At 50.1% G+C, this 26,299-nt stretch overlaps 24 protein-coding genes across 24 annotated transcripts; 11 read left to right on the forward strand and 13 right to left on the reverse strand.

The window, feature by feature from the left end:
• Positions 1–4: 4 nt before the first annotated feature.
• Positions 5–1,459, reverse strand: NEMAJ01_0378 (uncharacterized protein; the record flags this gene model as incomplete). Its single annotated transcript, XM_047914216.1, has 1 exon — positions 5–1,459. One exon carries the CDS (start codon positions 1,457–1,459, stop codon positions 5–7), a length of 1,455 nt encoding a protein of 484 aa, XP_047770173.1.
• A 138-nt stretch (positions 1,460–1,597) lies between these two features.
• On the reverse strand, positions 1,598–3,151 carry NEMAJ01_0379 (CCR4-NOT transcription complex subunit 6; the record flags this gene model as incomplete). The annotated part of the gene is made up of 1 exon (XM_047914217.1): positions 1,598–3,151. The coding sequence occupies one exon, from the start codon at positions 3,149–3,151 to the stop codon at positions 1,598–1,600; it is 1,554 nt and encodes a 517-aa protein (XP_047770174.1).
• Positions 3,152–3,191: 40 nt separating this feature from the next.
• NEMAJ01_0380 (small subunit ribosomal protein S7e) lies at positions 3,192–3,731 on the reverse strand (the record flags this gene model as incomplete). Its single annotated transcript, XM_047914218.1, has 1 exon — positions 3,192–3,731. One exon carries the CDS (start codon positions 3,729–3,731, stop codon positions 3,192–3,194), a length of 540 nt encoding a protein of 179 aa, XP_047770175.1.
• Positions 3,732–3,931: 200 nt separating this feature from the next.
• NEMAJ01_0285 (large subunit ribosomal protein L29e) lies at positions 3,932–4,219 on the forward strand (the record flags this gene model as incomplete). Its single annotated transcript, XM_047914123.1, has 1 exon — positions 3,932–4,219. The coding sequence occupies one exon, from the start codon at positions 3,932–3,934 to the stop codon at positions 4,217–4,219; it is 288 nt and encodes a 95-aa protein (XP_047770080.1).
• A 243-nt stretch (positions 4,220–4,462) lies between these two features.
• On the forward strand, positions 4,463–5,428 carry NEMAJ01_0381 (exonuclease 1; the record flags this gene model as incomplete). Its single annotated transcript, XM_047914219.1, has 1 exon — positions 4,463–5,428. The coding sequence occupies one exon, from the start codon at positions 4,463–4,465 to the stop codon at positions 5,426–5,428; it is 966 nt and encodes a 321-aa protein (XP_047770176.1).
• A 498-nt stretch (positions 5,429–5,926) lies between these two features.
• NEMAJ01_0382 (uncharacterized protein) lies at positions 5,927–6,490 on the reverse strand (the record flags this gene model as incomplete). The annotated part of the gene is made up of 1 exon (XM_047914220.1): positions 5,927–6,490. The coding sequence occupies one exon, from the start codon at positions 6,488–6,490 to the stop codon at positions 5,927–5,929; it is 564 nt and encodes a 187-aa protein (XP_047770177.1).
• On the reverse strand, positions 6,460–7,566 carry NEMAJ01_0383 (uncharacterized protein; the record flags this gene model as incomplete). The annotated part of the gene is made up of 1 exon (XM_047914221.1): positions 6,460–7,566. The coding sequence occupies one exon, from the start codon at positions 7,564–7,566 to the stop codon at positions 6,460–6,462; it is 1,107 nt and encodes a 368-aa protein (XP_047770178.1).
• Positions 7,567–8,184: 618 nt separating this feature from the next.
• On the reverse strand, positions 8,185–10,548 carry NEMAJ01_0384 (uncharacterized protein; the record flags this gene model as incomplete). The annotated part of the gene is made up of 1 exon (XM_047914222.1): positions 8,185–10,548. The coding sequence occupies one exon, from the start codon at positions 10,546–10,548 to the stop codon at positions 8,185–8,187; it is 2,364 nt and encodes a 787-aa protein (XP_047770179.1).
• A 152-nt stretch (positions 10,549–10,700) lies between these two features.
• Positions 10,701–11,786, reverse strand: NEMAJ01_0385 (uncharacterized protein; the record flags this gene model as incomplete). The annotated part of the gene is made up of 1 exon (XM_047914223.1): positions 10,701–11,786. One exon carries the CDS (start codon positions 11,784–11,786, stop codon positions 10,701–10,703), a length of 1,086 nt encoding a protein of 361 aa, XP_047770180.1.
• A 14-nt stretch (positions 11,787–11,800) lies between these two features.
• Positions 11,801–13,738, forward strand: NEMAJ01_0386 (molecular chaperone DnaK; the record flags this gene model as incomplete). The annotated part of the gene is made up of 1 exon (XM_047914224.1): positions 11,801–13,738. The coding sequence occupies one exon, from the start codon at positions 11,801–11,803 to the stop codon at positions 13,736–13,738; it is 1,938 nt and encodes a 645-aa protein (XP_047770181.1).
• Positions 13,739–13,764: 26 nt separating this feature from the next.
• On the forward strand, positions 13,765–14,583 carry NEMAJ01_0387 (uncharacterized protein; the record flags this gene model as incomplete). Its single annotated transcript, XM_047914225.1, has 1 exon — positions 13,765–14,583. One exon carries the CDS (start codon positions 13,765–13,767, stop codon positions 14,581–14,583), a length of 819 nt encoding a protein of 272 aa, XP_047770182.1.
• Positions 14,584–15,012: 429 nt separating this feature from the next.
• NEMAJ01_0388 (uncharacterized protein) lies at positions 15,013–15,999 on the forward strand (the record flags this gene model as incomplete). The annotated part of the gene is made up of 1 exon (XM_047914226.1): positions 15,013–15,999. One exon carries the CDS (start codon positions 15,013–15,015, stop codon positions 15,997–15,999), a length of 987 nt encoding a protein of 328 aa, XP_047770183.1.
• Positions 16,000–16,419: 420 nt separating this feature from the next.
• Positions 16,420–16,851, forward strand: NEMAJ01_0389 (mitochondrial FAD-linked sulfhydryl oxidase; the record flags this gene model as incomplete). The annotated part of the gene is made up of 1 exon (XM_047914227.1): positions 16,420–16,851. One exon carries the CDS (start codon positions 16,420–16,422, stop codon positions 16,849–16,851), a length of 432 nt encoding a protein of 143 aa, XP_047770184.1.
• Positions 16,852–17,618: 767 nt separating this feature from the next.
• NEMAJ01_0390 (N6-L-threonylcarbamoyladenine synthase) lies at positions 17,619–18,620 on the reverse strand (the record flags this gene model as incomplete). Its single annotated transcript, XM_047914228.1, has 1 exon — positions 17,619–18,620. The coding sequence occupies one exon, from the start codon at positions 18,618–18,620 to the stop codon at positions 17,619–17,621; it is 1,002 nt and encodes a 333-aa protein (XP_047770185.1).
• A 59-nt stretch (positions 18,621–18,679) lies between these two features.
• NEMAJ01_0391 (uncharacterized protein) lies at positions 18,680–19,477 on the reverse strand (the record flags this gene model as incomplete). The annotated part of the gene is made up of 1 exon (XM_047914229.1): positions 18,680–19,477. One exon carries the CDS (start codon positions 19,475–19,477, stop codon positions 18,680–18,682), a length of 798 nt encoding a protein of 265 aa, XP_047770186.1.
• A 248-nt stretch (positions 19,478–19,725) lies between these two features.
• NEMAJ01_0286 (uncharacterized protein) lies at positions 19,726–19,983 on the reverse strand (the record flags this gene model as incomplete). The annotated part of the gene is made up of 1 exon (XM_047914124.1): positions 19,726–19,983. One exon carries the CDS (start codon positions 19,981–19,983, stop codon positions 19,726–19,728), a length of 258 nt encoding a protein of 85 aa, XP_047770081.1.
• Positions 19,984–19,995: 12 nt separating this feature from the next.
• Positions 19,996–20,538, forward strand: NEMAJ01_0392 (N-alpha-acetyltransferase 10/11; the record flags this gene model as incomplete). Its single annotated transcript, XM_047914230.1, has 1 exon — positions 19,996–20,538. One exon carries the CDS (start codon positions 19,996–19,998, stop codon positions 20,536–20,538), a length of 543 nt encoding a protein of 180 aa, XP_047770187.1.
• NEMAJ01_0393 (DNA excision repair protein ERCC-1) lies at positions 20,489–21,127 on the forward strand (the record flags this gene model as incomplete). The annotated part of the gene is made up of 1 exon (XM_047914231.1): positions 20,489–21,127. One exon carries the CDS (start codon positions 20,489–20,491, stop codon positions 21,125–21,127), a length of 639 nt encoding a protein of 212 aa, XP_047770188.1.
• Positions 21,128–21,145: 18 nt separating this feature from the next.
• Positions 21,146–21,580, forward strand: NEMAJ01_0394 (down-regulator of transcription 1; the record flags this gene model as incomplete). Its single annotated transcript, XM_047914232.1, has 1 exon — positions 21,146–21,580. The coding sequence occupies one exon, from the start codon at positions 21,146–21,148 to the stop codon at positions 21,578–21,580; it is 435 nt and encodes a 144-aa protein (XP_047770189.1).
• A 39-nt stretch (positions 21,581–21,619) lies between these two features.
• Positions 21,620–21,982, forward strand: NEMAJ01_0395 (small subunit ribosomal protein S20e; the record flags this gene model as incomplete). The annotated part of the gene is made up of 1 exon (XM_047914233.1): positions 21,620–21,982. The coding sequence occupies one exon, from the start codon at positions 21,620–21,622 to the stop codon at positions 21,980–21,982; it is 363 nt and encodes a 120-aa protein (XP_047770190.1).
• A 162-nt stretch (positions 21,983–22,144) lies between these two features.
• NEMAJ01_0287 (BolA family transcriptional regulator, general stress-responsive regulator) lies at positions 22,145–22,429 on the reverse strand (the record flags this gene model as incomplete). Its single annotated transcript, XM_047914125.1, has 1 exon — positions 22,145–22,429. The coding sequence occupies one exon, from the start codon at positions 22,427–22,429 to the stop codon at positions 22,145–22,147; it is 285 nt and encodes a 94-aa protein (XP_047770082.1).
• An 85-nt stretch (positions 22,430–22,514) lies between these two features.
• Positions 22,515–23,696, forward strand: NEMAJ01_0396 (uncharacterized protein; the record flags this gene model as incomplete). The annotated part of the gene is made up of 1 exon (XM_047914234.1): positions 22,515–23,696. One exon carries the CDS (start codon positions 22,515–22,517, stop codon positions 23,694–23,696), a length of 1,182 nt encoding a protein of 393 aa, XP_047770191.1.
• Positions 23,697–23,883: 187 nt separating this feature from the next.
• On the reverse strand, positions 23,884–25,527 carry NEMAJ01_0397 (CTP synthase; the record flags this gene model as incomplete). The annotated part of the gene is made up of 1 exon (XM_047914235.1): positions 23,884–25,527. The coding sequence occupies one exon, from the start codon at positions 25,525–25,527 to the stop codon at positions 23,884–23,886; it is 1,644 nt and encodes a 547-aa protein (XP_047770192.1).
• Positions 25,528–25,594: 67 nt separating this feature from the next.
• On the reverse strand, positions 25,595–26,281 carry NEMAJ01_0398 (uracil-DNA glycosylase; the record flags this gene model as incomplete). The annotated part of the gene is made up of 1 exon (XM_047914236.1): positions 25,595–26,281. One exon carries the CDS (start codon positions 26,279–26,281, stop codon positions 25,595–25,597), a length of 687 nt encoding a protein of 228 aa, XP_047770193.1.
• Positions 26,282–26,299: the final 18 nt, after the last annotated feature.

A 26,299-nucleotide genomic window follows, 5' to 3' on the forward strand; every position in this document is an offset into this window, starting at 1 on the left:
CACGCTATTCCACGGGGGTTGCAGTGGAGTTTTCTGCAAGAGGCGTGTCGAGAGGCTGGTCAGCTTGATCCAGGTCTTCGCACATCATGTGTGTTTTGCACAGGACGTCCACTAGGTTGTTGTATGCCACAAACTGCACATGCGCAGAAGTTTCCTTTTCTACCAGCTTCTGCCTTAGCCCGTAGATCGCCACCATGAGGGTTTTAATCTGGCTTGCATCCATTTTCCCCATTAGATAGACTGTCGACGGGGCCGTTCCGAGCTCAGCCTTTAGCTTGCTCGCAATGCCGTTGATGCGGTGTATGTCTGACTGAATGCTTTTTGTTGGGTTTTTGATGACAGCCTCAAACACAGACATTATTTCTTCTGTGTTGTTTTTCTTAAAAATCGTGGAAACTGAAGGGCGTGCAACTGTCTCGTTCAGGTGTATTTTGGGAATTGCCATAAAGTCTGCCAAGGAGGCCTTCCCTCTGATAGTTTGTGGGTTTTGGGTGTCTATCTCCATTATGCACCGATGGCTCGCGTCTTCAGCAGGATGGCTCTTGCTGGAAAACACGTTTTTGAAGTAGGCATCTAGCTCGTCAAACTCCTCCAGCAGCCTGCGCACCATCTCTAACTCAAACCTCACCTGGATTGCAACCATCTCAATCAGGTTTTTCATTTTTTTGGCCTGGAGGTTTTTTATAACTTTCAAAATGCCGTTGGTTTTCTTGGTGATAATAGTCAGCGAATCAATTATTTTGTTTCTGGCCGAGTCGTGCACCATCATTGCTGTGGACCCACACATGGCAACTTTTTTGTCTGTGCTATGCTTGGTCTCGCCCTCCATCCTCAAGCAGAGGCTGTCCATCATGTTTCTTAGGGTAAAGAAGTAGTTGGACTCCAGCAGATACTTCTTTGCACACAGCTGGAGCGTTTTAGAAACATACTGGATGGGGAACCTCTGTAAAATGTGGTTTACTTCTGGGGTTTCTATCTGGCCGCTCTTGGAGAACACAAGCGGGCCCTTCTGGATGATGTTGGCGAAGATCTCCATGTAGTCGACTATGTCTATGCTGTTCGCCATTTTGGACAGCTCCGGGTCGACAAAGAAGCCTGCATAGCTTTCATTCGCCGGCAGGCTTTCGTATTCAATTCTTTCCGGGGTTATCTTTCTGTTCAGCTCGGTCCCGTTAATAACATCGTATGTCAGCATCTTGGTTCCGGCAGGCTTTTGGGCCCTGTACGAGGGGCTGCCAATAGTCATGGCCGCAATAAAGCTCATGTTTTCAATGGGTGCCGAGGCGTTATCTACTATGCAGTATGAGCTCATTTTGTCAACTCCTGCCACCCACGTGGACCCGTCCTCTGTGTAGTCCTTGCACTGGTAGGGAACCTGCCAGACATCCGCCAGGCTAAAAATCGCACCTCCCATGCTGGAGAGCGCATACATAAGCAGTCCGAATATATTCACGTTCATGCATGCATTTTCTTTTTGCATATATATAGTTTTATTCTGATATATCTGGTCCGATTTTTAGAAACGCGGCCAGAGCAGAACTTGCAGCCTCGCACAAAAAGCCGGGCACGCGCGCCTCGGCATAAAAATACCTACCCACTATTTATTCATATTACTCTTCCAGGGCCCGCCTTTGCATTTAAATTGTGTCACAAGTATAAGGTGGTCGGAAGGATAGTGGTGCGTAGGAAGACCTACAATTTTAGATACATACTCTTCGTCAATTGGCCCCAGCGAGCACACAGGCTTTAGCCTGCTGTTGTACCAGATGTAGTCGATAACGCCCGAAAAGCCGGGGGTACAGTTGGTGAAGCCCATATTTACAAAAGAGTAGCTTTCCGAAAGCCCCAAGCTGTGCGAGTACCCTTTATTGCTGTACGGCTCGTACGAAAGGTTCATCAGGTCTTTGCTGTTGGGCTTGAGCACTCCGCTCGAGTACATCTCGTACAGGGACGAGTTTGGAAGGGAATTGAAGTCTCCGCAAATCACCAGCTCGGCCTGCGGATACCGATTCATAATAGTGTCTATTTCCTTCAGAAGCATAATCCCCTGCAGCGTCTTCACGTCCGGATACTCGGGGTCCCAGTGGATGTGCGTGTTCACCACCACGGTGTGCTTCTCCCCCTCCCGCACCAGCACAACTATCAGCCCTATGTTGTCCTTGCTTAGAAATCTATTTGCAATGTGCTCGTGCTCTGAAATCGTCTTCTGCGGGAAAAGCTGCGACAGGTATATGCACCGGTGCTCAACCAGCTGGAAAAACGAGCCCTTCCAAAAGGTTGCGCATCCGTCCACCATCCGCTTCTCTCCCTCCACCATGGTGCGCGCGCGCGACTTCTGGTAGAAAACCGAGTCGTAGTCCCCGCGCGCCTTGAACTGGTCCCGGAAGTAGTCGGAGTAGCTCCCCGTGTCCATTTCCTGGATGCACAGAATGTCTGCGCCATACGAGGTTGCCTCCTGCAGAATCGTGGGCTTTCTTGCCTCCCACTGCAAAGCCCACGCAGGAACATACGAGAAGCTCTGGCTGCTTGCATATGTGGGGCACAAAATGTTGTATGTGGCTACAGTAATGGTTTCGTTGTACTCTCGCACGGTGCTCTCGTCCTGCAGGGCGAAGATCCACTCTCTCTCCCAGTAGGGGAAGTTCATTGCCACGTTGTCTCTGCAGTACCGGATCACCCCCAGGCCCCCAGACGTGTTGTACACCGCCTGTATTTGCCCAATCAAAGGGTTGTCGTCCAGGTCCAGTCTTTCCATTTGGTACAGCATGCCAAAGTCCAGCGGCACCGAGGACAGCAGATTGCTCCCCAGCTTGAGCTCTCTCAGGCTGTGCAGCCTTCCCAGCTCCTTTGGAACTTTTTTTATTCGGTTGTGCGACAAGTCCAGCACGGTAAGGCACGTCAGCTTGCACAGCTCTTCCGGAATCTCGGATATTCTGTTGTACGACAGGCACAGCGTGGTCAGCGTGTCCCAGTTTGCTATTTTGTGCGATAGCATCCGCAGGCCCTGCATCGACATGTCCAGGCCTGCGGTTTCATCAAGTATCTTTTCCCCTCCCGTTTTTCGGCCCTGGTATGCCTTGTAAAAGCGCAAGGGCCGAGGCACAGGCGCCACCGCTCGGGGTGCGCTGTTACTGTTATGCTCTTCTTCCATCCAAAGAAAACAAAAATAATAATAATAATAAGAATGGTATTTAATAGTAGTTAGCTTGGAACACTGCCTTTTTCCCAAACATATCTTCAAATACTAAGGACATTGGCTCAAATCTGTTTGCCATGTCTTTCTTGCACTTTGAGTCAGTGATCATCTTCTCAACTCTTGAGCCGTCCTCTCTAACAACGGTTCTTCGGTCAACCAGGTGGGATGGCGAAACCAAGTCTTCTGCCACTAGCTCCTGGTAGTCTGCGTACGAAACAGAGGATCTGATTACAGACTTTCCTCCTCTTCCTTCCACTTCCTCGATCACTCTTCCTCTGACGACAAACACAGTTCCGCCGAGGGCCTCCTCTACATTCTCAATTATGCTGAGTTTTTCCTTCTTTATGGCTCTGAACATGTCTTCCGGAACGAACACAATGGTGATAAGCACGCCGTTCTTCTCCAAAACCCTCACCTCTGTGTTGTTGTACGCCTCTTCTGTGATGTCGGAGCTGCCGATTGTTTTCTTGATGACTTCAACGACCTCTTTGTTGTCCTTTATAACTGCTGAAGATTCTTCTCTCTTAAATGACATGACAGGGTATAAAAAATAAAAGAAATAAAAAGAGCGAGCAAATATGCAACGTCGTTAAATAAACGCCAAGAGCTCCTTGCACGAAGACTTTGGCGTTCGTATGCACTCCGCAGTGCGCTGCGAAATTCTCTGCTTTTCTGAGAATATTCTTCTTTCCACTTCTTTCTTTATTTTAATTTTTCATCCCCTTGCAATAATAAATGGCCAAGTCAAAGAACCACACAAACCAGAACCAGAGCAAAAAAGCCCACAGGAACGGAATCTACAAGCCAAAGTCCTGGCAACTGCTTCCAACCAGAGGAGTCCCAGCAGCTGCGCTCAAGAAAACCAGAGAAGAAAACATGCGTCTGCACGGCGTTGGAAAGAAGTCCCAGATGACTTTCGAAGAAAGGTATGCGAAAGAGCTTGAGAACCCAGCCATCAGCAAGCGAAGAATGATCAAGCGAATTGGCATTAGAAAGATGGCACTCAACGGAGTCTACTTATAATTGGTGCCCCTTAAATAAACGGCATATACCTATAATGTTATTCGTGCGCTTTGCAATCGCGCTGTCGTGTTTTCCGTGTGCTTCCTGCGAAAAGAGCGCACAGGGCCTGGAAAGAACGCCGTTAGCGTGCCCTGCAAGGGCGAGGAGGCAGGGTGCTTGGAGCGCGCAGTGCCTGCGCCCGCGCTTTGCTGTTTTCGCGTTGGCGGGAAATGAATAAATATTATTTCTTATTTCTTTGCATCCATGGGAATAGCGGGCTTGCTACCTATGCTGAAAAATCACATGGAGTACATCGAGGTGTCAGACCTCCGGGGGCTGACAATAGGAGTAGACGGATACTCCTGGCTGTACAAGGCCATCACGGTGCATGCCTCTGACGTGTATTTAAGGCCAGCCGACCCTAGCGTTGTAGAGAAGTATGTCTCTTTTTGCATTAGAAAGTGCAAAGCGCTGCAGGCGCACAACATCCAGCTGTACTTTGTGTTTGACGGAGAGGAGCACCCAATGAAGAAGGAAACGAACCGAAGACGGCGGGAGAGGAAGCAAGAGGTGCAGGCAAAGCTAGAGGCTTTGCTGCGGAGGGGGAAAATGGCGGAGGCCAAGCCCCTCATGGGAAGATGCCTGAAGGTGGACGAGGCGATGGTCAACCACCTAATCGAAGCTCTTAAGAAGATAGGCGTGCCGCACATGATAGCCCCGTACGAGGCAGACCCGCAGCTGGTGTACCTGGAGAAGCACGGGCACATCGACTGCATCGCAACAGAAGACAGCGACCTTATTGTGTACGGCGCAAAGCGGATTGTTTTCAAGCTGAACGAAGCGCATGGCGGAGAGTTTTACAACCGGGAGAGGATTCTTTCCAACTGCTCTCTCCACATAAAGTGCCTGCTCATGCAGCTTAAGGAGATTGTATCGCTGTCCGGGTGCGACTACACCGACGGCATTAGCAAGGTGGGCCTTATTACAGCGCACAAGCTGATCATGGCGCACAGCACCGTGGAGGGCGCAATTCAGCACCTTTCAAAAAAACAGGGAGACTTGGGCGAGCACATTCATGTGTGCTCCAGAGTGATATGTACTTTCAACATGCATGTGGTAAAAGACCCAAAGACCAACAAGAGAGTCCACCTGGCGGGGCACAGCGAAAAGGAGAATCTGCGCCCAGCCGGAGATGCTTCATTTTTGGGGGTGCTAACTCCATATAGCTAGTCAAATGCAAAATAAATTGAGGCAAATGCCGAGTCTACATCCTGTGTTCGGGCCCTTTTGCCAAAACTGTGCTCATGCCTGGAAGGATGCACAGACGGCCCACTATATTTTTCCAAAGAAAGAGGCTGGTCTGGGCGTTCCTCAAGTCTACGCTTGTGCTAGCCAAAATATAAAGACGGCAAAGTCCCGAGTTGCGCCTTGGCTATGCTGCTCCTGCTTGTTAAGTGATTACACTGCAAGATCACAATGGTTGTGCTAGGCTGAAAGTATAATTCTGCAGGACACCATTACTAGGGCACAGGCATACTATGTGCTGGCTTCTCTGCTGCTGCTAGGTGAAGGCGTGGCTGTGCCCACAAAGCTTGCTTTTTTCACGGGCAAATTTTAAAGTGTGTCTGAATTTTCACTTTGTTTTGGTTTTATTTTGCACTACCATACGTCATATAAAAATAAATAGTTCTATTCGATTTTTCTCACGTTTGCTAAACATTTATATATTTATAGCGTGCCGTTTTGTTGCTGCGATGGAAGCACCTCGAGCAAGCAGGGCTGGTCGTGTCTCTTGAGCATCGTGCTTTTCATCCAGTAATATCCGAAAAGCAGAATTATAGACACACAGATTAGGTGCGTAAAGATGCCGCATATATTTAAGCGGTGCCGGCGGGACCCGGGCGCGGGTCTGGATACTTGCGTGTACGGTATTGCCGACGCGGCAATAGGCACTATAAGGTTGAGAACAGATGAATACGTAAGCCCCACAAGCCCTACAAACAGCAAGAGCATGCCCTTTGTTGCAAATATCTCCAAGAGCAAAAAAATGCCCAGAATAAAAGCGCATAGGAGGATTTTCAGAAGCAGAACATGTCTTTTATCCGAGGTGCTGTGCGCTCTGGGTATGCCTTCTTCACGCATGCTTTTATATGTCGGCAAGCCCATTGTTTGATATAGTATCTGCAGATGCCGCACGCCAGTTATAAAAAAGCCTGCCAGCAAAGAAATTTCAAACCCAACCACCAGATAATACAGCGATTTTATGCCCGTGATGTGCGGCGACAGGGGCATTTTTCCATTTTATCTTCCAGCGCCATCTTAAGGTTTGATATGATGTCTCCATACACACTATTCTGTATGATTTTTTTAGTCGTGAGCATCAAAAAACACCCGAATGTAGAATATGCTATGCACAGGCAGACCTGCGCAGCAAGCCTAGCCCATGGGTGGGCATTTGCCCTCTGTTGGTATTTCCTGCTTCCTGCGGAGTTCACTGTGTTGTGCGCTGCTGGAAATATAAACAGAAAAACCCCCAATGCTTGCAAAACACTAGGGTAGTTAAACCGCATAACATCCTTGCACAGTGGGGCCGGGCACTCTTTAGCGCCCTCGAGTGCCCCGTCTAGGCGCGACAGGTATATAGAGACGCAAAGCACAAGCGCCACAAACGCCACAAAAAAGACACAGCTGATTGCATTTGTGATTTTGTTGGTGTAGCAGTGCCCGGTCTCCACACATGAACACATAAAGCCCAGCAAAATCATTGCAAGAGGCAGCAGAGGAACTATTATTTTGAGCGCGAAAAACATCTTCACAGAGAAGAACGTATCGAATATTGAAATTGCTCTCAACCCTATAAATGCTAGCATAAGAGCCACCAAAAATAAACTTTGTGCAAACTCCGCCGACCTATGCAGAGTGCTTATGTGCGTGAGGTGGTTTTTCACAACGCTCCTATAGTCGCTGAGTGCAGCGGGCTCTCCCTGCCCGGGCGCAGGAATATCTTCTTCACTGCACGAAGGCGCGCTGTTGGATGCCATCTCGTAGGCACGGGTGTTTCTCATTCTTTTTTGCATGGAAATGCTGTATAAAATGCCTATAGAGGCAAGCGTGCCCGTGCTGGCTGCGATTATCGATCCAGTCCAGGTGTCTTCTACAAGCGCATACAGCGCAAACATAAAACCGAAGCTGCTGGTTAACTCTCCCATCGCGTCCAGGAACGAGCTCAACTTGGGCAGCAGGCCGCTGCCGCAAGCAGCATGCTGCTTGCATGTTGGGCTTTGCTTCTCTAGAGTGAAACTCTCTCTCACTGGCGCGGCCTCTGTGGCGGACGCATGCGCTATTTCTTCTGATGCTCTTTTTTGCATTTATTAAAGTCTGCATAGATACGTATATATATAAACTGCATGATCGTATCAATTTGTTTGGTTTGGCGTCTTGCATAATAATCCAATATATTTCGAAAATATGCTGAAGATCACGCACATATGCGCTATTCTTGGAAGCCAGCAGCGGGCGGCTATGCCCGCATTTCGATCGCGCTGAAACCATACACGGTGCTGGACTGCGCAGGAACAGATGCTGTAGTATAAAGCGCAAAGGCCGCCCGTATGGCTCTGTGTGGTGGGTGCTGTGCAGCTAGAAATAGATGCGGCGCAGGTATGCTTGCGCAAACTTGCATTCCTGCAGAGAAAAAAGAGCACGCTTGAAGCTTTTCCAGCACCCGCTAAGTTCCAGGCGCACCAAAGGCTTTAAACGCACAGCATGCTTTTATTTTTAGATGCTGCAGCAGCCGTATAATTTTAAACTAGTTAGATTTATTGGTTAGCGGTAGAATTTTCATATCCCAAAAAGTGCCAAGGGCAAATATCTGCCCATCAGACGCAGCATGAGCCGGCTTGCTTCGCCAAAGAGTGCATTAATTTGGGCTTTGGGCGGTCCGAGCATATCTCTAGACCTGATGTGGGGGCAGTGCGACTATGCCCTTAGCGTGCCAGCTTTCTGCCCGCTTTTGCGCTTACACTCCACTCGCTGCTTTTGAGCAAGCACATTATCTTGTTCACTACAAGCTCGTTTTCTCGGTACATCTCTAGAAGGCCTGCTGCAAAGAGCCTGTCTTTTCGCTGGAGGTACGGCACAATATAGAAAATGCACTGCGGCAAATACTTGAAGTTGCTTCGAAAGGGGTCACTGCCCTGGGGCTCCAGGCTTTGCTGCAGGCTGCATATAGCCTGCTTGAACGGAAAGTGCGTAGAGTACGATCCGCACTTCTCAACCTGCACTATGAGCTGCGTGGTCACATACAGCTGAAGCATGCTTCTCGCTCGGTCTGCAAACCTAGTGTCGTACGACAAAAGGTGCTCAAGCTTTCTGTCTAGGATGGTTCCTTTCACAAGCAGCTGGTCAATAGTCACTTTGGCGAGCGAAAGCAGATGTGACATAAAGTGCCCAAACATTTTGTTGGCCAGGCCTGCGGCTTTTTTCTGCAAAGCTCTAGCCCGGCTCTCCGGTGCATCTCCAGCCCGGCCCTGGGCGCTTTCTTTGCCTCTGGCCTGCTCCTTAAGCCGAGATATGATCCCCAGCGCTCTTTCCGGCAGCGAAATGAGCTCCGAGACAGCGCAAAACTTTTTTCCTGTGTATCCAGTGAATATCGACGGCCCCAGCACGCCTGTCTCTTTTTCGGGGCTGTTCCATCTGGCGATTTCCTGGAAAACAGCCTCTTCTCGGTAGTACTGGATGTCTAGGCCAAAAGACTCGCCGCACCGAGAGACATACCGAAAAATGCTCTCCAAGGAGGGCAGCATGCTGCTCAGAACGTCTTCTTGAGCCGCTACTACTTCTTGCCTAATCCCGCATATTTGGATGGAGGCTAGGCTCTCTAAGTCCAAAAGCACCTTCTGCATGCTCTTGCAATACGTGTGCAGAAACGAGGACGTGTGGTCTGTGGTCGCCTTCTCAGAGGCCCGTTTTATCTGCGCCAGAAGCGCGTCTTTTTTCTTTTGGAAGCATTTACCCAGCTCAAGGTCGTTCACTTTCTCGGCCAGGCGAAGGTGCGCCGGAAGGATGCTTGAAAGTATGCTCCGGAAAACAGAAGAAATCTCCATGGCGGCTCCATGCATGATAAGTATGGACTCTTCTGACGTAACCGAGTACACATTCATCACCGGAGCTGCTGCTCTTATGCTTTCGTCAGCCACCGCGATCTGCCCATACTTGTTCTGGAAGAGCTCTCTGTACATCAGGTTTGCTGTTTCTGACCGGTTGATGTTTTCTATTTTGTACCCCAGGATATCGCCCGACGTGTGCTCGCTTCCCCCGGAAAGCCGCTTAAAAAACCTCCTGATCCACTCGGCAACGCTCTCAAAAAGATCCTTCTCTCTTGCAGACGTGTCGTACAAGGGGAGCTCTACATGTATGGATCCGTGCGGCACCGCTTTGTCCAGAGCGATCTTTTCGTACAGCTCCGGGTTGTAGCGATACTTGCCTGCCAGCTTCTCTTCAGACTGGCCTCTCTTCAGCAAGATGTCCTGGATGCTGTGCAGAAGGCCCGAAATTTCTTCTGTGAACTGCTGCAGCGCCCGAGAAACTGCCTGGATTTCGTCTTCCTTTGTGAACATGCTCTTTTTTTCTATCGACGCTCTCAGCTCTGCAGAGGCTTTGTTTACTATCTCTATTGTGCAGCTGTTCACCGCTTCGTGCACGGCGACCAGCGAACAGCCTGCGATTATTTCCAGCACCTTAATATCCATTGAGGGCAGAGAGAGCTTTCCTGCCAAAGCGGCCTTTATTCTGGCCTCGATTTCCTTCTTGGTTTTCCATAAAGCGTTTTCTGTGTGGTATTTTATTTCTAGTCTGGCGCTTTTCTCGGTTACGTACTGCAAGTTTTCCATTATGGCGCTGAGCCTGCCTGCGTATATGTCCTTGATTGTAAGCGTGTCCACGGCAAGCGCCTGCTTTATGGCCGACTCTTCGACGCTCCGCTCGTACTTTACCTGGCTCGCCTTCAGCTGATCTATGTGTCGAGCAATGCTTCCAGACTTGACTGCAGATATAAGAGCAGACAGATGGCTCTCTGCCTCGGAGACGTCTTCAAACGCAGCTATGATTTTCTTGTGGACGGTGTAGTACCGAACCGCAGAGTCCTTCAGCGGGTCTATGTTGCTCTCGATCAGCGGCTCTATCCCGCTGGAAAGCATTTGGTGTGTGTCTTCAAAGTCCTCATACGCCTTCTCGGACGCGTACACGTTCTGTATGACCGGGCCCGGCACATAGTTCTCCTGCAGGAGCTCAGGAAAGTCTATCCGTATCTTTTTCAGCGCATTTTCAAGCCTTCTCAGATCTTCAACCATTGCAAACAAAATATTCAAAATATTAAAGACTGAGCGCTAAATTAAACGGAAGTGCGCTGGAGCCCTTTCCTAGCACATGCAGCGCCAGCACAGAGCACAGCCAAGATGGGCGCATGCATTCGCGCCTTTTGCGCGGCACAGGTGCTAAAGCCTCAGGTCTCACATTCGCTTTCTTTGTTTTTTTCCTCTCTTTTTTGGTCGCTCTCCTTTTTTATTATCCGGTGGTAGCGAATCCGACACTGCCTATCGTTCCTGCCCTCAAGGCCTTTGGCAATCTTGCTCCATACGTGCTTCTCCGACTGGGCCACTGCCTGCAAAAGCCTTTCGTCCTCCTCTTTCGTCCACGGCTCGGTTTTTATGGACGGGTCTATGTAGTACACATACCTTTCCCTGCACTGGAACTGCGTTCGCTTGGACAGATACTTGCACACCTGCTTCCAGTTCCCCTTTCTGCACTTTTGCACTGCCTCCAGCAAAGCTGCATCCTCCTCGGCAGACCATTTGCCGTGCTTTATTTCTGGGTTCAAAACCCGCTTGTATCTGTACATGCACTGCTTTGGGGTTTTGTTTTTGAAGTAGGCTGCAATTTCCGTCCAGCTTTCCTTTCCCTCTTTCTGGACCAGCGACTTTAGAATCGCGTCTTCGTCCTTTGACCACAGAGAGGTGGGCCGCGACTTCTGCAGCTCCAGGTATCTCATGTACACCGAAATGGGCGCGCGCCGGACTGTTTTGCACACCTCAGACCAGTCTCCCTGGTGCTTCAGGACTTCGGCGTCCTCCTCCAAGCTGAAGCTGTCCTGCCGGTAGTGCGGGTTCTGCGGAAGGTGCCACAGGCTAATGCACTCAGAAACAGGCCTGTTTGTCTGGACGGAAATGCTCTTCCATGCTTTGCTGTCTATGCTGAGAAAAGACATCCCACGCGACGCCAGATATCCTTCTATCTGTGCGATCACCTCCCTTGAGGCAGGAGAAAGGACCTCTTCTACTGTGTCTTCAGCCGGCACGGAGTGATACTCGCTTTTTTTCAGCCCGATTGCTGCCCACGCCTTCTTTCTTCTTTTCTTCTTAAAATCCTTTAGCTGCCTGCGAAGGGACACCAGCTTCTCCAGCCTGTCTGCCAGGCACAAGTACTCGACGTGCAGCTGCTTTTGCAGGCTCTTGTTCATGTCCAAAAGGCTGCATTCTTCTGAAGCTGGGCGTGCATCATCCGAAAAACTTAGCAATAAATCTTCGTCCATAGAAAAATTTTATCATGAGCATAAAGAGAGGCATAGACGGTTTTATTGCCCAACTGGCAGGAGCTTCTGGGAGGCACGGCTTGCGCAGGGGAGCTTCTGATGTGATGCAGGCCGCGCTTCTTGGCAGTGAAATGTTTCGAGGATACGCCGAAAAAGTCCTGGGGATCGACCTAGGAACAACGAACTCGTGCGCAGCCGTGCTGAGGGACGGAAAGGCAGAGATAGTACACAACATGCTCGGGAAGAGAACCACGCCCTCGGTGGTTTCCTTTTCAGGCGGGCGCGCAAGCGTGGGGGAAAGCGCCCGAAGGGAGCTGGCCGCAAGCCCACAGTCGGTGATAAGCTCTTCCAAGCGCCTCATGGGCAGGAAGTACACCGACCCCGAAACCATCGAGCACATAAGCACCGTGCCCTACAAAATTGTGCCGCACACAAACGGAGACGCGTGGATCGAGGTGGAGGGAAGAAAGTACTCTCCCCAGGAGGTTGGGTCTGAGATTCTCAAGTATCTAAAAAGCTCGGTTGAGCATGTTTTGAAAGAGCAAATAAAGAAAGCTGTCATAACAGTTCCCGCGTATTTCACAGACGCGCAAAGAAAGGCCACAAAGATAGCGGGAGAAATTGCGGGGCTTGAGGTTATGCGGGTGATCAACGAGCCCACCGCAGCAGCTCTTTCGTACGGGATAGACACGAGCAAGGACGGGACTGTGGCGGTTTACGATCTGGGCGGCGGGACTTTTGACGTGTCCATACTGGAGATCAAGGACGGAATATTTGGCGTGAAGGCGACAAACGGAAACAGCCATCTGGGAGGGGAGGACTTTGACGCTGCGCTGTCAAACCATCTGATAGAAAAAATAGAGAGCCGGCATGGCGTGCAGGTCAGGTCTATGCCAGAGCTGCTGCAGGAGGTGCGGGCGGCTGCAGAAAGAATAAAGTGTGCGCTATCTGAAAAGGAAACCGCAGAAGCCCGGTTTTCGCACCTGCCCGCAACAAGGCCGGGGGCAACGTCTGAAGACGCTGTGTTCCAAGTTACCCGGGCAGAGTTTGAAGAGATAATTGCTCCGCTGATTGAAAAAACGCTGGGGCCGTGCAAAGAAGCCATGCTGGACGCAGACATAAAAAAGGGCGGCATAGACAGCGTGGTGGTGGTTGGAGGCATGACCCGAATCCCTGCCATCCGAAGAGCTGTTGAGCGCGTGTTTGGCAAAAAGATAACGCTGGGGGTCAACCCGGACGAAGCCGTTGCAGCAGGAGCTGCAGTCCAAGGGGGGATACTTGTTGGCGAAATGAAAGACTATTTACTAATTGATGTGGCCCCGCTCAGCCTGGGCATAGAGACACTTGGAGGCATATTCAGCAAGATCGTGGAAAAGAACACCTCAATCCCGATCAAGAAAACACAGACCTTTACGACGTCCGAGGACGGACAGACCTCTGTAACAGTGAAGGTGTATGAGGGGGAGCGCCCTCTTGTCGCACACAACAAGTATCTTGGCGAGCTGGTTCTGTCAGGGATCCCCCCGCTGCCCAAGGGCGTGCCCAAAATAGAAATAACGTTTGAGGCGGACGCAAATGGCATTTTCACGGTCACTGCGCGGGACAAGGAGACACACGCAGCCTGCAACGTGAAGATAGAGCCGTCCGGGGGGCTGTCCCGGGAGGAGATAGACGCCTTGGTGAAGGAGGCAGCAGACGCCAGGCTGGAGGACGAAAAAACAAAGCTTCTAATAGAAACAAAACAAAAGGTTTCTGATTACATTAAACAGCACAGAGAGATAAGAGATAAATTAAAGGGAGAAATCTCAGAAAGCTCGCTGAGCCGTCTGGACGAAAAAATTGCCGACCTAACTCTATACATGGAAAAAAGTTACGCAAACAAAAATGAAATAGAGAACAGGCTTTCCGATCTGAGAAAGGAGGCAGGGCATGTGTGGAGAGAGCATAAATAAATATAAAGAAAATTAAAAACAAAAAAATGCCAGACACAAAAGACACTCTAGGCCTCAAGGAAATAATTTCCAGCACGCCAGAAAATAAGAAATGCATAGACTGCGGGATGGCCAGGCCCCAGTGGGCCTCTACAACCTACGGCGTGTTTCTCTGTCTGAACTGCGCAGGAAGCCATCGTTCGTACGGCGTGAAAGTGAGCATGGTGAAAAGCATGAGCATGGACGTGTGGAGCTCGGCGGAGAAGAAAAAGATGGAGGTTGGGGGAAACGCCCGTTTTTTAGAGCACATTAGGAAGCACGGGCTCGAAAGCCTGCCCAAAGGCGAGCTGTACGGAAACAGCGCGGTGCAAGAGTACGGAAAGGCTCTCAAAGAAAAAGTCGACGCAATATTCCCGGAGAGCAGGGCCGCAAAGAGCTCGCACGCGCCCAGAGAGAGGAGAAAGGTGCATAGCACGCCGTCGCCCCTGGAAGTGGACGTTAAAAAAGCAACAGAAAAAGAGACTTTTGACACAGGCAGCTATGTAAACATGTACAACCAAGCTGCGTCTTCTGTGAGGCCCACGCTGGAAAGCATCCAATCAGGACTAACAGAGGCCTTTGGAAAGGCAGCCGGATACTTCTACTCTGCCTCTAGCACGATTTCAGAGCAGATTTCCGAAAAAGTGCTGGCTCCTGCGTCTGCAGCTATCAAAGAGCGAGGGCTCCAGCTGTCCGAGTATGTGAAGGGGAAAGACACCAACCGGCGAGCAGCCTCAAAGGGCGCAGAAAAGGAAGCTAGGCAGAAAAAGCCCGCTGACGCCCCGCTAGCCGGGAAGCCAAAGGCTTCTTTTGACAAATGGGATTAGATTCAATAAATAGTTGCCATGCGAGATACACATCATTCAACGACTATTGCGCCCTGCAAGCTCAGTGTGGACTTGCTTCTTCTGCGGGCTCTCTTTAGGCACACGCAGCCTAGCGCATGTAGAATAAAAGGCCGGGCCTTCCTAAACAAGCATTTTCTGGGCCACGCTTTAAAGGCGCCGCTTTCTTGCTTTTTCAGTTTGCAACGTCCCGCGCACTCTTTGTGCAGTTTTCTGGCTTCCGCCCAGGCAGCTGTATCTAAAAAGCGCGTCCGGGGTTGCTGCCTGTGTTTTTAGCGCGCACTTTTCTTGCAGCCGAGCACGCCATAAAAATGCTTAGTATAATTTTTTTGATCCTTTTCCCATTTCAAAACAATAGCCATCTTTATCGACAAACTAGGAATATAATTTGCGGATTTTTTTTAACTCCGAATGGGTAGTGAAACTGGTTCTGCCAAGAAAAAGATAAGCATGCTCCTCACTACCAAAAACATACAAGAAATAAAGGACTACCATATGCGAGGTACTTTTCCAGTTTTCGGTACACGATTCCAAAAGCGAGATTTCAAGAAGAAGGCCAAGATGTTTGTTACTACTAGCAAGGGAGTGCTTATGCGGGAAGTAAACGGTGGGCTTTTGGCCGCGGTGGGAGACGATGACAAGGCATGCATAAGAAACATATGCATGTATGCGCACGACTTCCACAGCCACTCCAAGGTGGGAAGCAGCTGGAAAAGAATCCGCGCGCACTGGATGGGCTTTAAAAAACAGCACCTGCTGGACTGGGTTTCCAAGTGCGCATACTGTATTTCAAAAAGCCAAAGCCCGGAGAAAAAGGCCGAGTTCAAGCATAAGATTCCCGTAATCAAGCCGGTAAGCGCCAGCTTTTCCATGGAGCGGCTCCAAATTGACTGCATTTCTATGGCAGAGTACGCCGAACACAACGACGGCTTTATGTACGCCATGCACGTCATGGACGTATACTCCCGATACCACTTTGCATATCCGCTTCGCGACAAAAGCGCGCGCGAGATAGTCGCATGTCTGGGCCTACTGTTTGAGAAGGTGGGGTGGCCATACATAGTTCAGACAGAGCTGGAGCCGATGTATTTCTCCTCCGAGATGGCCGATCTTCTTGTTTCCAATAAAGTTCTCCATGTCTACCCAAACGAAGAGTGTGCGCCATCAATGAAAATAATTACAAAAACGCGGATGGCGTTTAAGAAAAAGCTCACGGGGCTGATGGACGGGCAAAAAACAGAGGGGCGCTGGATTGAGGTCTTGGGCGAGATGATCGCAGCGTGGAACTCCGAGTTTCTGCTCAGCACCATGACCCGCCCGAGCAGGCTGTTTCGAGTAGGGCCTCCTGACCTAGAGCAATACATGCAGCCGCCCGAGCACAGCGAAAGGCATATATAGGCCTGTCTACGTGCTGTTGAAAGCTGATTAATAAATATGAGTTTTCTTAATTTTATGTGCGGCGATTGCGTCTGCACATGGTGAGCCCGCTCACTGCAGGACACTTTGCAGCAGGCAAAATTGGGCCCTTCTCGCGCTGCTTGGGGCCTGTGCCATCCGCAGCCCCAAAGGCCAGAGAAGCATTCCAAGCTTTTTTCGGGCTTCTGCCCGAATTCTCCTATCCGCACCCAGGCTAAAAACTCCGGCTAAGCACTATGGGCTGGCTTTGAACCAGCAGGCTGCAAAGTGTGCGGGCGTTCCGCCTACTCTTTAGAGGGCCCTTGAGCGCCTCTTCATAGACACCAACGCAGAAGCTTGGATGCGAACAGAAGCCAGCCGGAAGCGCTCATATTAGCGCGCGCCGCTCAAATATTTTAGTAAATGGAAAACAAGAAGGCCGACCAGAGCCTAACCGTGCAGGAGAAAAAAACCATGGGGAGGGCCACCTGGCATTTGTTGCACACGATTGCAAAGTACTATCCAAGAAACCCAACCCCCCAGGAAAAGAAGGCTGCAAGCGGCCTAATTGAGTCCCTTTCTATTCTGTATCCCTGCCCGCCCTGTGCATCGTCGATTGCCCACTTTCACAGCAGCAAGCTTCTAAATGTTGAGAGCCAGCCCCTTTTTGCACTGTCACTGTGCGAGTTCCACAACTTTGTGAATCTTAAGATCGGAAAGCCGCTAGTTGACTGCCACAGCTACATAGAGAAGCGCGAGACTAAGGGCGGGCGCATCGCAGACAGAGTCACAGAGCTGAAAGCCTCCGTTGCGTCTGTCTGGAATCGGGTAAAGGCGCTATATAACGCGGCATAGATGGATTGCCCGCGCCTGCATCCACCGAGTTTTCCAGCATCAGTCCGACATGCATCTGCTGGCTGCATGCGGATCTGTCGTGTAGGCACAATAAAGACTCTGTAAATCTCTTTGCATTTTGGCATTTCTTTATGTAATATAAAACCTCTTCAATTGTGCATTCTGTACACAATTAAAATTGCATGCATAGAGTAAAAACGCGCAAATTAGGCAAAAAAGCAGACAGCCCAAACCGGCACATATAGCATTCTGGGAGGATACAGTGCGCAGGCTGTCTTACGCTGCACATTTTTAGAAAAATAGAGCACAGGTCTTTCGCACGCACGCACGGCACGCCTGGCCTGGTGGGCGCTTGCTTGTAGTCACACAAGTCAAAAAAATGCGCCTGCTTGGGGGCATAGTGATGCAGTGCGTGCAGGGCTGCTTGTTGGAAGAGTGGATGAAAACAGTTCATTTATGCTGAAGTTTATTGCAAGCCAGGGAGGAGTCACGCCGTTCTGTGGCACTGTGTTGGCTATTGCGAACTATGTGCCAAAGGGGCCCTAGCCGTCTTAAATTGAAATGGGCGCTGGGCAGCAGCCCGAAAAACAATGTCCGGGCGGGTACTTCTCAGGCTTCAAGCAGCGCCAGAAGTGCCCAGTTTTCTTCGCCGCGAAATATGCTGCAGTAAGCGGGGCGCCCAAAATTTTGCATAAGAAAAAGAGCGAAAGGAGGCAGCGGCAATTGAGCGGCGCCTCCAGAAGCAGTACGCCCAAGGGCTGCGGAGTTTATGTTCTCCACGTCACATCAACGGTGTCGGTCCTGTACTTCTGCGTTATATTGCACTCCTTGCCTTGGCACACGTATCCGCTGAGCAGCATTTTGTATGCAGTGTGCGCAATCATAAGCCCATTGTCAATGCAGTATCGCTCGTCTGCGCTGTATCCCTTCCCGCCTCTCTGCTTGGCCATGTCCGAGGCCATTTTCTGCAGCCTTTTGTTGCACCCTACCCCGCCAACCACAAGAACCTCGTTGGAGTCTGTGCATGTCATTGCTCGCTCCGTCACCTCGATGAGCATAGAAAAGCATGTTTCCTGCACAGAGTAGCAGATGTCGGCCTTGAGGCTCTCAGTCATGGCCTGGGTTTTCACGTAGTTCTCGACGTGGGAGAGGAGCCCCGAAAAGGAGACATCCATCCCCTTAACGGAGTACGGAAGTTTCAGATAGCGGATTCCATTCTTCGCGATCTGCTCTATGTTGTATCCCGGAGACGGGGTATTGGGAAGATCGAGCAGGCGCGCCAGCCTGTCCAGACAGTTTCCCACAGCGATGTCCAGGGTTTCTCCGTACACGACGTATCGGTTTTTGTAGTATGATATGACCTGCGTGTTCCCCCCGCTCACGTACAGAATGGTTGGGTTGTCAGACTTTGTGATAAACCGGCCCATTTCAATGTGTGCAACGCAGTGGTTTACTGGCACAACGGGGATGTTGTACTTCTCAGCAAGCACCTTCACAAAGATGGCAACACTCATCAGACACGGCGCAATCCCAGGGCCTGCAGTGTATGCCAGGAACTCTATGTCCTTTATTTTAATTTTTGCTGTTTCAAGCGCGCGCTTGAAAACCCCCATGATGTTCGCCTGGTGGTGCATTGCTGCGTCTGTAATTTTAAATCCTTCTCCCTGTGGCGGCGTGTATGTAGCCCGCTCGTTTGCCAGGATTTCCTCGCCTCGGACAATTCCAACACCGAGCTTGTTTGCGCTTCCTTCGAATCCTACAATGAGCATAAAAATCTTTATTGGTTTAGATTTGCATTTATTGACTTATTTTACATCAAAAGGCCCAACTACAGGAAAAATATGCTGGACATGCAGCCCATGAGAAGAATGGGAGACATTGCGCTATTCTTTCTGTCTGTTCCAGTTCTCTCCGACCTGTCGGAAGAGGACCCAGCGCCGGCTGCCCCTGCAGGCCCGTCCATGGAGACGCCGCTGAGGCAGTCTTCGATGTTCACAAAGCTGTATCCTGCGGCGCTACCCATGTCAACGACCTCCGGGACAATTCCCAGCTCAGACTCTCTTTGGTCGTGCTGGAGAACAATGTACGAAGAGGACTGCGGGCGCACAGACTTCAGCTTCAGCTTCCACCTGTTGAGCATGTCGTCCTGGTCGTCGTCACTTGAGCCGTACATGTCGTAGTTGTAGTTGATTAAAATTAGGTCCAGGTCTTCAATAACCTGCAGCACAGTCTGGTTCATAACGTCTGGCTGGTTGATGGATATGTACTTTGTTTTCTGCCCAGAGACCTCGTCAAGCACGTTCAGCTCGCCCACGATGGCCTCTCTGATCTCGGTCTCGTTCATTTCGCTGAAATCGTATATGGGGTTGGTTCGGAGCCCAACCGTGTGCCCCTCGTCCACAGCCTGCCTAATTACATTGGACACGCCAGGGTGGTCGATGTTCACGGTGGAGAACATAAAGGTTGCAGCAATGCCTTGGTCAGCCAGGGTCTGAACCAAGTCCGGGCTGGTTTCAACAGGCCCGTCGCTGAACACAAGGGCAATCTGGCCAGGCTTTGAGCACTGGCTGGGAGCGCGCAGACACTTTGCAAGCCCAAACAGCAGTGGTAATAGAGAAATCTTCATAGGGAGCAAAGCGCACAGGTATTAATACCCTGCAATTATGCCCGCACAAGCACTATTGGCAGACCTCTGGGTCCTGGCCGCCTAGAATGTTCGAATTTCATGCAATCGACAAACACGCTAAGATTAAATGAAAGCAATATGCACGTAGAAGCAATTAAGCACGCGCCCATGTGCTTTTAGTCAAAGAAAAGTGCCAAACATGCTTTATTTACGTGCAAGGTAAGGCGCAGCCGCAGCAGCCCGCAGCGCTAGTAGGGAAGGTCCATTGAGAAGGGGCGATCGCAGTCATTGATGCCGACCTTTCTGTCTTTTCTGTGCGGAAACCCGTCGGGCTTTTTAAGAAGGCTCTTTATTCCGCTGTCGTCCAGCAGCAGCCCCTCGTATGCGTATATTTTCTTTTCCACAGAGTGCAGCTCCGACTCCAGCTTCTTTTTTTTTGCTATGTAGCTTTCCAGGCGTCTGTGCAGATCGTCTGTAGTTTGGCTTGAGAGATTCTCGGACGCCATTCAAATTTTTTCATGCAAGTTCGGCATATGGCGTTTAGGGACATACACCATGTAAAGGAGTGCAACCGGAGAAACCTCCCGGAGAACTACCATCTGATTCTCCTTATGTACATGCTTGTGATGTACCCTGAGTCCTGCTTCGTGGCAGAAAACAACAGGGGAGAAATCATAGGGTATGCAATGTCCAAGCTCAAAGACAACATGGAAAGCGACGAAAAAACAGAGACGGACGCAAACTCCGGGTACGTGCTTTCGCTGGCTGTGGACAAAGCATACCGAAAGGTGGGCCTGGGAAGGATACTCCTGGCAGCCTCCTTGCACGGGGTCTGCAGAATGATGGGCTCTGAAAACGCGCCGTTCAAGGTGTATCTGAACGTGCGGCCGTCCAACCACTCAGCAATAAGCATGTACAGGAGCGTGTTTGGGTTTTTCGAGGAGAGCGAGGTGCCGAATTACTATTCGAACGGAGAAAGCTCGCTTCTTATGTGCAGAGTTTTTAATTCGCATGAAAGTAAGCGAGCTCCAGAAGGGGAACCAGCTAATAAAGTGCATTAGGAGAATAAACATTGAGTACCGGTACTCTGTATACGACTACGAGCCTGGTGAGCACTTTGGAGTCATCCACGTTTCCCTCATGCTGCACATGCACTCGCCGCAGTATGTGTTTGGGCGCATAGAAAAGATAAAGGCGTCGCAGAGCAAAAGGGTTCCCGTGGTGCTTCTTCTGATAAACGCAGACATATTCACAAAGTCGATTGCCGCAGCGTTCTCCAAGCTGCAGGTCGACTGCATGGCGCTCTCAGTGCAGATAATACCAGCGCACACGCCCATGGAGTGTGCCAGGTACATAGAAAACATGCACCTGCAGAAAAGCGACCCAGGGCATCTGAGAAACTACAAGGCGTCCCTGGAGAGGGCAAAGCGGCAGATCCCAGGGGGCGCCACAGAGCTGGAGGCGCGGAGGCACTTGTTTCTCACGGCCATACAGAAAGTAACAAAAACAGACGCGGTGCGGCTTCTTTCGTCTAAAACCATTCGGGAGATCTCCAACGACTCGGTGCAGTGTACAATAGAGGAAACAAAGAGCATAGGCAAGTCGAAGAAGAATTCGCTAAAAGAGTTTTTCATGCAGAAATTCAATTAGCTGCTCTTTTTTATTTTGATGGAGTGTGAGGGAAGAGCGCTCGAGCCAGAGCCCAAAATACCAAGAGCGTCGATAGACAAGATTATTTCAGAGACGCTGGAATCCCCGCTAATATGCAGCCGAGAAGTGAAGCAGGTCCTTCTGAACTGCTGCGCCGAGTTCGTGCACATAATTGCCACGGAGGCCAACGAGGTGTGCGAAAAAGAGCAGAAAAAAACGCTTACGCACGAGCACGTGTACCGAGCGCTTCGGCATCTTGGGTTTGAGGAGTACATTGACCAGTGCAACGAGTCATACAAAGATCACATAGAGCAGTCCAAGCTGCGCCCGTCAAGGCAGAACAAGCTGAAGGACTCGGGGCTGACCCAGGATGAGCTCGAAAGAGAGCAGGAAGAGCTATTTAGAAAGGCAAAAATGTACGCTCTGAATGAGGATAAAAAAGAGGACGCTTGAGAATAAACACATTTTTATTTAAATTTTTATGTCCCCTGCATGCATTCAGAAAAAGACTATGAAAAAGAGGTAGAGCAGACCAACGAGCAAGAGAAGCAGACGCTGAGAATCACCATGGTCAGCAGAAACAAGAATGAAATAGAGAGAGTTGCGAACAAAATATACCAGCTAGCAAAGGCAGAGGACCAGTCTAACAGGGGGCCAGTCGCGTTCAAGAACAACAAGCTGACCATTACAACCAGAAAGGCGCCTGGTGGCAACGGTACCAACACATACGACAAGTACAGCATGATTATTAGAAAGAAGTACATCGATGTAACATCCACATACGATGCGTTCAAGACCATCATATCGTCTGTGACCTGCCCAGAGGTGTTCCTTCAAGTAGTTATAAAGGGATAGGCATGAAATAAACAGTTGCTTAATTTAAGTGGGCGTGTCTGACTTGTGCAGGACGGGGCTTGTGCATAAATGTGTGCGCGGCGGGGTTTTTTGTGTTTATTCTTTCGCGCACGGCTTGCGCCGGTGCTTCTGTGCTTGGATAGGCTGCGCGTGGGCCTGCGTCTACTGCTCTGGGGCGTCTGGCTGCGAGCAGTCGATCGTTACAGCATGCAGGCCTTGCTCGAACTCGCCTTTTATTGCTTTGTTTATTTCTCTGATCGAGTCAATGGGCCTGGAGCCCTTAAAAGACTCGTCCCACACCTTTATGTCCAGGTGCGTCTCCTGCGGGTTGTCCAGAGAAAGGATTTCTTTGTGCCCAAGGTGCTCTTTTGTTTTGTCTGTGATGCGTATGCTCGCGTTTGGATACTTTTCCCGTATAAACTTCTCTATTCTTTCTATGCGAGGCATTTGGAAAATTTGAAGAAAATCGAACAAAACAATATCAAACTGAAGCTGCTTAATTCAAAACGATTTCAATTTTGTTGTGAGAAAAATGGAAAGAGAAAGCAGCGACAGCCATGCATGTATAGATAGAACAGGCGCCTGCATAGAGGTGCTTTTGGGGCTTATATCGCATTCCAGTATGGCCTTGAAGGAAGAGGCTGTGCAGATTGAAGAATCTATAATATCTCTGTATGGGGCGCAGGAGGTCGTGGACGAGGAAGGCTACGGCACAAAAGACATTCTGGACCGGATCCAAAGCGAAATAAAAAAGCTGGAAGAGTACCGGAGAGAGTTTTCGAACAGAGCTCCAAATGCGCAGCCCAGAAGCTCCAGAGAGCAGGAAAAGGCCCGAGAGGAGGAGGAAAGAATCAACGCAATTCGGGTGCAGGTAGTAAAGGACATGAACCGGGTGTTCACCGAAATAATCCAGTACATCGAGCGCGCGACAAAGATGAAGGCAGGCAGCCTTTTTGACGCAGACAGAGCAGAGAGAATCCGCAGCCTGCTGTCGGACCGGACGCTGCAGCATTTAGAGTCCATACAGAAGTTCCGGTACGTGGAGAAGATCGAGAGTTTTGGGCCCATGGAGGACGTGGCCATTTGGACGCACAGGAGGGTTACTGCGCCATACACTCTTTTCATGCAGTTCGCGTGTGTTTGCGTTCCCGGAGTGCTGATGCTGTTTGGCACGCAGCTCGGGATGCTGCACATAAAGGAGATATGCAGAAGGTGTGCGCTGCCCAAGGGCATCGGCATCGTGCTGGCTATCCCCGCGGCTCTCCTAAACTGGCTGTTTATACTGGGAGGCACCATCGTAACAAACCACGAATATGCCATAGCTTTCCCGCGGATGCGTGTTTGTCTGTTGCTGGAGTGGGAGCTTTGTATTTTCCTGCTGTCCATGATAGGGATCTATAAGATACTGGGGGTGTTCATAGGGCAATCCCCCGCAACATACAAGAGCCTCTACATTGTTATGCTCACACACGCATGCCTAAGCATAGCCCTTCTTGTGTGCGGGTTCATCTGCGGGCACAGCTTCTTCATAAATGCATGCACAGGCATAGGGAGGCTTCTGATGTGGGCATTCATGTATGCAGGCTCGTTGCACTTTTTCCTCTTCACGCACACGTGCATGCTGGCAAGCTCCCTTTGCAATGGAAAAGTGTCTCTGTCTTTCATTTCAAAAGTTCTAAGAAGTCTGAAGGACATCAAAACATGGCTGTACTAGCAGGCAAAAAGCAAGGGCAGGGCGGCGCCTTCAGAAAGCTGCTGCTGCTAGGCTTTCTGGGCGCGAGTTCGGAAAAGCGTGGATAACTAAGGCCTATTTATTACTAACCCTACACACATGCTCTAATTCAATGTAGGCATATGCAAAAATAAAGATGCTTCTACTTTGGCTCACTGCACAGGTGCATTTACTTTCTCAAACACGCCAAAAGGAAAGCCGTGAAGCAGGGCCTGGGCATTCCCGGCTTGGACAGGAACTCAGGGTGGAACTGCACGCCCATATAGAACGGGTGCTCTGGCATCTCTAAGGCATCGATGTAGTTTTTGTGTCTAGCGCCAACCTTGAGCCCGTTCTTCTCAAACTCTGAAACATATTTAGTGTTCACGCCGTATCTGTGCCTAAACCTTTCGGATATAATAGATCCTTCTATGCTTCCATACAGCTCTGCCGTGCGCGTTCCAGAAATGGTGGCGGTCTCGTGCCTCCCTATTCGGATTTTTCCAGGGTGCTTGGAAATAATCAGTGAGTATGCAGACTTGTCAGAGGGGCAGTTTTCGTCGTTTATCTTGTCGTCGATGATCGTGTGAATGTCTTCTTCGGTCACAAGCTCCTCGCTTGTTGCGTTTTGTATGTTCAGGATGTTTCGTGCATACTCTATGGCAATGATCTGCATTCCGAGGCATATGCCCAGGAGCGGAATCTGGTTGTTTCTTGCGTACTCAGCAACCAAAATCATCTCCTCAACTCCTCTGCGCCCAAACCCGCCTGGAATGACTATCCCGTCAAACGCCTTGAGGATCTCCAAGGACTGCGCGCCCTTGAAAGAAGACGTGTCAAAGTATGTGGTTTTCACGTCTGCGTCGATTTCGTCCGCGGCCCCCGCAATCTTGAGCGACTCCTTAATAGACAGATACGCGTCTTCGTGGTTGCTGTACTTCCCAACAATCGCGACCTTGCAGGTGTTCGCCTTGGCAGCAACTATCTTCAGCAAGTGCGCGTCGTCTTTCTGCACGTTTTCGATGATGGGCAGATTGAGCCGCCGGTTCAGATACTCCAGGACGCCGGTGTCTCCAGCCAGCTGCGCAGGAACGTCCAGCACGTTGCAGTTTGGCATCTCCACCACCTTCTCTGCGCCAGTAAACAAAATTATTTTGTCCATTGGGTCTTTTTCTATTTTTGACTTGGATCGGCACACAACCATGTCGTATGGAATCCCAAGCTCGCGCGCCCTCTTGGCAGAGGCCTGGATTGGCTTTGTCTTGTGCTCCCCGTTGATTTCCAGCGAGTAGTCCACGCCAACCACCAAAAACTTTTCGCGGCCCTCCTCAACATGCATCTGCCGAAGCGCCTCTATAAACGTTATGGACTCAATGTCTCCAACAACCCCGCCCAGCTCTATGATGCATATGTTTGGAGGCGTTGTGTGGTTCTCCACCGGAAGAAAAGCAGCGTTTCGAATGCTGTTTTTTATGTGGTCTGTGACATGCGGAACAACCTGCACGGTTTTTCCCAGATACTCGCCCTCTCTTTCTCGCTTGATTACCTCGCTGTACATACGTCCGCTTGTGATGCTGTTGAACTTTGTCAGATTAGACCCCAAAAACCTTTCGTAGTTGCCCAAATCCAAGTCTGTTTCTGTGCCGTCGTCCAGAACAAAAACTTCTCCATGATCTCTTGGGCCCAAAGTGCCTGCATTGAAATTCAAGTACGGGTCTATCTTGACGATTGTCACGTGATGCCCTTCATTCTTTAGCATATGCCCTATGCTGCTTGATATAACGCCTTTTCCCACTCCGGAAATAACTCCTCCGCAAACTAATATGTACTTCATAAAGTTAAAAAATTTATTCTTTTTATAGATTTCTCTCGATCCCTTGCGTTATTGTTTTCTTTCTTTTTCACCAAACAATTGCCTCTTTATTTAGAGATATTAAATACTCATTCGCGCGTTTGAAGTGCCCACTCCCTATAAAGCCCCTGTGGGCGCTGAAGGGGCTTGGGTGCGTTGTGCACAAAACAAGATGCTTTTTGCTATCAATCAGCCCTTTCTTGCTCTGTGCGTCGTTCCCCCAGAGCATAAAAACAGTGCCCGACGACTTTTCGCTTACCATCCGGATTATTTCGTCTGTGAACTCCGTCCACCCTATTTTAGAGTGCGACCGGGGCTTTTTCTGCGTCACCGTGAGTATGCTGTTCAGAAGAAGAACCCCTTGCTTCGCCCAGGACGTGAGCGACCCGCCTACGCACGCGGACTTTGCGCCGGTGCTGCTGAGTATTTCCTTCCGTATGTTCATCAGGCTGGGTGGGGCGCGCACGCCTACGGGAACCGAAAAAGACAGGCCCACTGCCTGGTCCACCCCGTGGTACGGGTCCTGCCCGAGTATAACCACCTTTGTGTCTGCGCACTCGAAAAAAGAAAGACACCGCAGCACGTGCTTTGGCTGCGGGAAGAACTGCACGCCGTGCAGATATTCCAGAATTCTCCTAAAGTACTCCTTTTCAAACTCTTTTTCCAGCAGGGCCCTCCACCCGGGAAGAACGCCTGCGTGCATTACGCATATTTCGCACTTGCATTCAAATTCCATTGAATTTTAATTTTAAGT

This window comes from Nematocida major (genome assembly GCF_021653875.1).
Source record: "Nematocida major strain JUm2507 chromosome Unknown 2438, whole genome shotgun sequence".
Lineage (NCBI taxonomy): Eukaryota > Fungi > Microsporidia > Nematocida > Nematocida major.